The 5,261-nt window shown below is 52.4% G+C and overlaps 2 protein-coding genes across 2 annotated transcripts, besides 4 other annotated features; both read left to right on the top strand.

Moving 5' to 3' along the window:
- Nucleotides 1-5,261: a sequence feature (heterozygous, Esmeraldo-like haplotype).
- Nucleotides 20-46: a microsatellite.
- Tc00.1047053511623.20 (hypothetical protein, conserved) lies at nucleotides 197-1,411 on the top strand (the record flags this gene model as incomplete). Its single annotated transcript, XM_799015.1, has 1 exon — nucleotides 197-1,411. One exon carries the CDS (start codon nucleotides 197-199, stop codon nucleotides 1,409-1,411), a length of 1,215 nt encoding a protein of 404 aa, XP_804108.1.
- Nucleotides 1,517-1,574: a sequence feature (CT-rich).
- Nucleotides 2,605-5,112, top strand: Tc00.1047053511623.10 (hypothetical protein, conserved; the record flags this gene model as incomplete). Its single annotated transcript, XM_799014.1, has 1 exon — nucleotides 2,605-5,112. The coding sequence occupies one exon, from the start codon at nucleotides 2,605-2,607 to the stop codon at nucleotides 5,110-5,112; it is 2,508 nt and encodes an 835-aa protein (XP_804107.1).
- Nucleotides 5,114-5,246: a sequence feature (CT-rich).

The raw sequence follows: 5,261 nt of genomic DNA, 5'->3' as shown, positions 1-5,261 counted from the left end.
TTGCTGTGTGTACCCCCTCTTTTTTTTTTTTTTTTTTTTTTTTTTTGGTGGAGGCTACACTTTATTCCAAGAGGAAGAGGGGTGCGTGGGGGGTTGTGTGACTGCAGTAAAAATAAGGGAGAAAGAGGGAAGGAAAAAAGACGATAAACACTGAGAGACCGCAGAGAAACGATCCTACACAACAAGAGAGGCCACGATGCTTGCTCAGGGTGTCGCTCCGCGTGTGGCCCAAGCCCCCGCTGTCCGAGTACCAACGCTGGAGCCATCAACGTCGTCGTCGTCGTTGTTGTTTACTGGAACCCGCATGTTTCGGAGTAATCCAAATGAACGGCAAATGCAGGCGAGCACACTGAGCGATCACTATCGGCCAGCACAGGTGGGCACGGACCAGCAATATCGTCCCCAGACAGCTCAGCTACGAGAATTGGAAAGCCCCACAAACACTGTAAAAATTGAAGAGCTCTTGCGCAGTGTCCGTGCGACTAGTACCGCCGCGGTTGCCGCAATGGGAGAGTTGACGGACGATTCGCCTCCACCCCGCCAGATAACGCCTTCGCAGCAACGAACGCCATGTGAAGGCTGCCAACGGCGAAGTGCTTCGCCGGATCGAGTGCATACGGCACGATCGAGCCCGATGAAGAGAACACCGCGGGGCGAATCGCCGGCACGCCCTGCTTGGAATCAAAACCGTCCAACGCCCCGCGTGAAACCCACCGTAAGTGCTCCGCGAACGGAGCCTCGGCGAGTGACGCGCGATGCAAGTGTTGAAAATCGCAGCCGGCCGTGGATGGAGGGTATGAAACTTAAGAACAGCTCAAGGTGTAAACTGACGGCGGAAAGGGACAAGAATCACCAGAAGTTTACTCCAGTGATCCAGTCTCAGCCCTCCCATCAAGTGCCGACATTTGCGAGAAGGGCGTCCTCTGTTGGGGTGGGGATGTCATCACGGACGGTGTCGGGCGGGACGGGAGGTTTGAAAACGGGGAATGATGAAGTGGCCTTTCAGCCCCGCCTGGAGTTTTTGGAGGGATCACTACGAGATGTGCAACAAAGGGCTGTGCGAGCCGAAGCACGTTGTGAAGAGCTGGAGGCTGCCTTGCAGGCGCTGGCATTGGAGCACCGTGAGTCAATCTCGAGGCTGGAGGAACGCAATGTACAGTTGAATGCCCGGGTACAGCACGTGCTGCAGTGGATCGAACACGTCGATGCGACAAGGGTTGCAAGGGAGGTTTTCGCACAGGAGGTTGGGATGGAAAGGACAAATGAAAGTGGAGATGTTGAGGTCCCTTCCCAGAGTCTTTCCATCAACAATGATGTTGGTGACTCACCAGGAATTGAAAAGGCGGTCAAGGCCACACCGGTGCGGGTACCCCCTGCTCCACCCATGACGCTTCAAATTCAACATCGATAGAGATAGAGGCACAAATTTTCACCGCAGGTATCTATGTATGTACGTATGAATGAATGGATGCACTTAGCCATAGAGTTTTCACTTTGTTTCAGTGTAGAAGAGCCAAAGAAGAAGAAGAAGAAGAGAGAAAGAGAGAGAGAAAAAAAAAAAAAAAAGAAAAAGAGAGATGCCTAATGTCAGTATGCGTGCCGAAATTTAAGCTGATGGGGAACACGCAAGGACGTCTTTTTTAAAGCAAAGATAAGGCCCGGAAGGGTTTAGAGTGGAGATCTTGTCTGTCGCACCTCCATTGGAGTGTTTTCTTCTTTTCACGCGTCCAATGGATTTTGGCGGATCTTTGCCTTCTACGATGAAAGGTTAGATCGATAGATTTTAAAAAACAATTTTGGCTCTCTAACACACAAACAAAAAAAAAAAGAAAAAAAAGAGGAATTGTGTTTCCTATGAGTCGGCCTTTCGCTGTGGATGTGCTGTGTACCATCATGCCGCTTCTCCGGCTTTGCGTTTATTTTAGAACTCTGTCCCCTTTTTTTTGTTGTTGTCTTGGTGTGTGTCTGTCCGTCTGTTTCGGGGAACGCCACGTGAAAAGGCTGAGTTGGGGGGTTTGAGATTTCATTTTTTTGCGTCGAGGCGTTTTCACATTTAGTGCCTCAGGGTAGTCGGATAATGCAGCAAAAAAGCCATGTGCACTGTCCCGCAGGCACTCGGGGGCTAAAATGGGCGACCTTACCGTGTGCCGCGACCATTGAAGAATAACACAACGGGGAGACGAGCACGGGGGTGTTTCCTGCCGTGGGAATTTTATACGAATCGTTTGGGTCATGTAAGGAAATAACGTGCGAAGAAAACACGGCGTTTGCCCTGATACCGTGTGAAGGCCTTTTTTTTCCCTCTTAAGAGTGTTCCGTAGCTTTTTTCCATTTGAGGGGGGGGGGTAGAGTTGGAAACTGAAACCAAACACCTCTGCAGATGCCATGTGTTTTCATGACTGCATCTCCCCACGCGTCATCGTCGTTTTTTTTTGTTTTTTGTTTTCTTTGTCTGCTTCTTGGATCATTTGCACACAGGGTGCGGGAGAGTGTGCCACGGACACGTGAGGGTCTTCGCGTGTGGGTGGGCTTAGCTGCAGAAGAAAAAAGAAGAGAGAGAGAGGGACGGGGTAGGGTTCCTAAGGAAGGAGAGTCGAAATAGTAATGCCACAGACGCAGGAGACGATGGCAAGTGCTACTCTTGACGCACTTCGGGCTGCATTGACATCGGGACAAATGTCGGCGTTGAGGGAAGTGAAGGCGGATGCCGTGCTGTTAGATGAGGCGAATGCTCTTCCCGAGTTGTTGCGTCTGTGTGGTTTGATTGAGGCGGGGCACAATCTGGCGTTGATGAATGCAGCTTGGAAACTGCTTCTTTCTGTTTCCTCACTCAATACCATTAGTCCACCCGTATACAGTGGGATCCTGCAGTTCATGCTCTCCCAGCTACACCACCATGTCTTTTCTCACGACTGGTCCGATGCGAAAAAGATAAAATTGGCTTCTTTTGTTGCTTCTCATGTTGTTTCAGCGGTGCGAGCGCATCCTTTTATTGCGGCTCGAGACGAGAGGTTGGTTCAGTCGATTGTGGGGCTTCACGCTATCGTTTGCCTCACGGTTGCAACGAGTGGTCATAAGGAGGCAGCGCAGCAGCTACACCAGTGCATCGTTGTCCGCTTGCTGGCCATTTTGGAGGCGATGGGATCTTCGTTTTCTGCGTCGTCACCACTTTCAGGGGGTGAACATTTGAGATTGCTTCTACAATGTCTTGCCGACCCACCTCCGGCTGCGACGGCGGAGTTGGCAACGGCGTCTGTTGCCGCTGGCTCTTCAGTAGCGGCATTGGCTGCAATGTTAGCAGCAACACGCTCCTTCCAGGTCTGCGACCGGGCATATGTGGAGAGAATACTGGCCGCATTTCTCTTATGGTTGCCCGATATGCAGCTTGTCTTCTCGGATGTGGCGGAACAAGAGGAGACGACAGAAGCAGCAGAAACAACAGTAAAAACAGTTCTAGCAGCGCCATGTGACAAGGACCCTGACATAGTTCTGTGCCATAGAATAGTGCGACACGCAAGGAATCTTCCACGCGCCGTGTTCTTTCCAGAACAAGACGACGATGGGGCTGCCGAGTCCTCAGGCGAGGTGCATCTCAACGCGCAGCTGCTTTTGCTTCTTCGAAGCCTTGCATGTAGAAGTGTGGATGCCATACGGGGCGGGGAGTGGTGCGACAAGGAAGGGTCGCCAGGCGGTGGCTCGCTGCTGCGTTGCCGTGTGTTTAGTTTACTCATGACAGCGCTCCTTGTGCCAAATGACACCAGTGCAGCGCGTGTGCTGTTGGTGTGGGAGGCCGTGCTGAGCCGACTGTCCAACGCGGACCGGGAGGGACTTGGAGTGGAGCTGCTACAGCTTGGCGAAGAGCAGCTCCGCGCCCTCCGTGAGCTTCCAGCGGAATCACGCGACAGGGCGACATGCTTGCGACGCCTTCTGAACGCCCTGGCGGTGCTTCTGACGGAGATCTGCAGACAGCTGCAGCGCCCACCGAAATCACTTTATGGGTCGTTTGCAGAAACAACAGCAACACGTATCTCGTCATTAAACCCCACCTCATTTTGTACTCTGGTGAATGTTCTTTACCACCAATCGTCTGTCTATCAGTGGTGGAACGAGAGGTCGATCCCAAAAGAGGAGGTGTTAGGCGGTACGGAGGAAGAGGCAAAAGCAATTCATGATCAACTCCGGGCTGTGCTCACGGAATGGCAGGATTACTCCTCTTTGAAGATCAACAGCGAAATGGCATCACGCATTTGCATCATTATTGCATCTGTCCCGGAGAGGGTGCATAACATACTGGAGCGGACTAATTCGCCTAAAAGCATCACGGCTGTTCTTCTGATCGCTACGAAAGTTCTTCAAAAACTTGCGGAGGAATTAAATACCTCCTATGCTATTTGCGAGTGCGCACGTTTTGTGGCGGCAGAGCTTGTTGCTGTGACGGGATTTGTACTCTCTGAAGACCCGACTTTTCTGGCGTGCATACGCCGTCTTGTGGACATTAGCTTCGCTCTAACCGAAGATGGAAAAGAAGTTCGGGTGGATGGGATGCTTCGATATCACGCCGCCGTGTGTCTCCGGAACTTTGCACAGCGCAACGCGGTTGTGCCGTTGGGCCAACTTCGACTTTCGGAGGCAGTGACGACCGCGCTGAGGGTTCTGCTGCAGGGAGGTGATGTTGCTGACACAGATTTCAGTATGCGTGATTGTGAGGGTTTTTTAGCCCATCGCTTGGAAGAGTGGAAGAGTCTTCTGTCACGAAGCGGTCACGCAGCGAAGAGCAGTCAGTCGGCGGGCTCTTTGGTTGAGTTTGCGCCACACGCAACTTCCACTTTTTCACAGAGTGTGATTGACGGCCACGAGGGCCAGTTCTTTTTGCCGCTGCAGCGCAGTGAAGATACGGTGCGGTCGGTTTTGCGCTGGCTAAAGGCGGGTCGAGCCCTGCAGCCGTCGGAGGAGGAGACACTGGTGCGGTTAGAGCAGCTTGCATGTGCAGCGGCGAACATGACACGCCACGCGCTCAGCAGCAATGGGGATGTGTTCTGCTCATCTGCCGACATTGGGGCGGGAGCAACACAGACGACAGGGCTGAGCCCGGAGATAATCAACGTGGATTAGAAGAGCAGGACGGAGCGAAGGACGGGGTGGAAGAGAGGGGGGAAATGGAAGGAGGGAAGAAAAGAGAAATCTGAGATGCGTGGGGTGGGAGAAAAAGAGAAAAGAGAAAAAAAAAAGAGAGAGAGAAGGAGAGATGCGGACAAGAAGGC

The sequence above is a fragment of the Trypanosoma cruzi genome, genomic scaffold (genome assembly GCF_000209065.1).
Source record: "Trypanosoma cruzi strain CL Brener 1047053517147 genomic scaffold, whole genome shotgun sequence".
NCBI classification, from domain to species: Eukaryota; Euglenozoa; class Kinetoplastea; order Trypanosomatida; family Trypanosomatidae; genus Trypanosoma; species Trypanosoma cruzi.
This window is presented reverse-complemented; position numbering and strand designations above follow the sequence as displayed.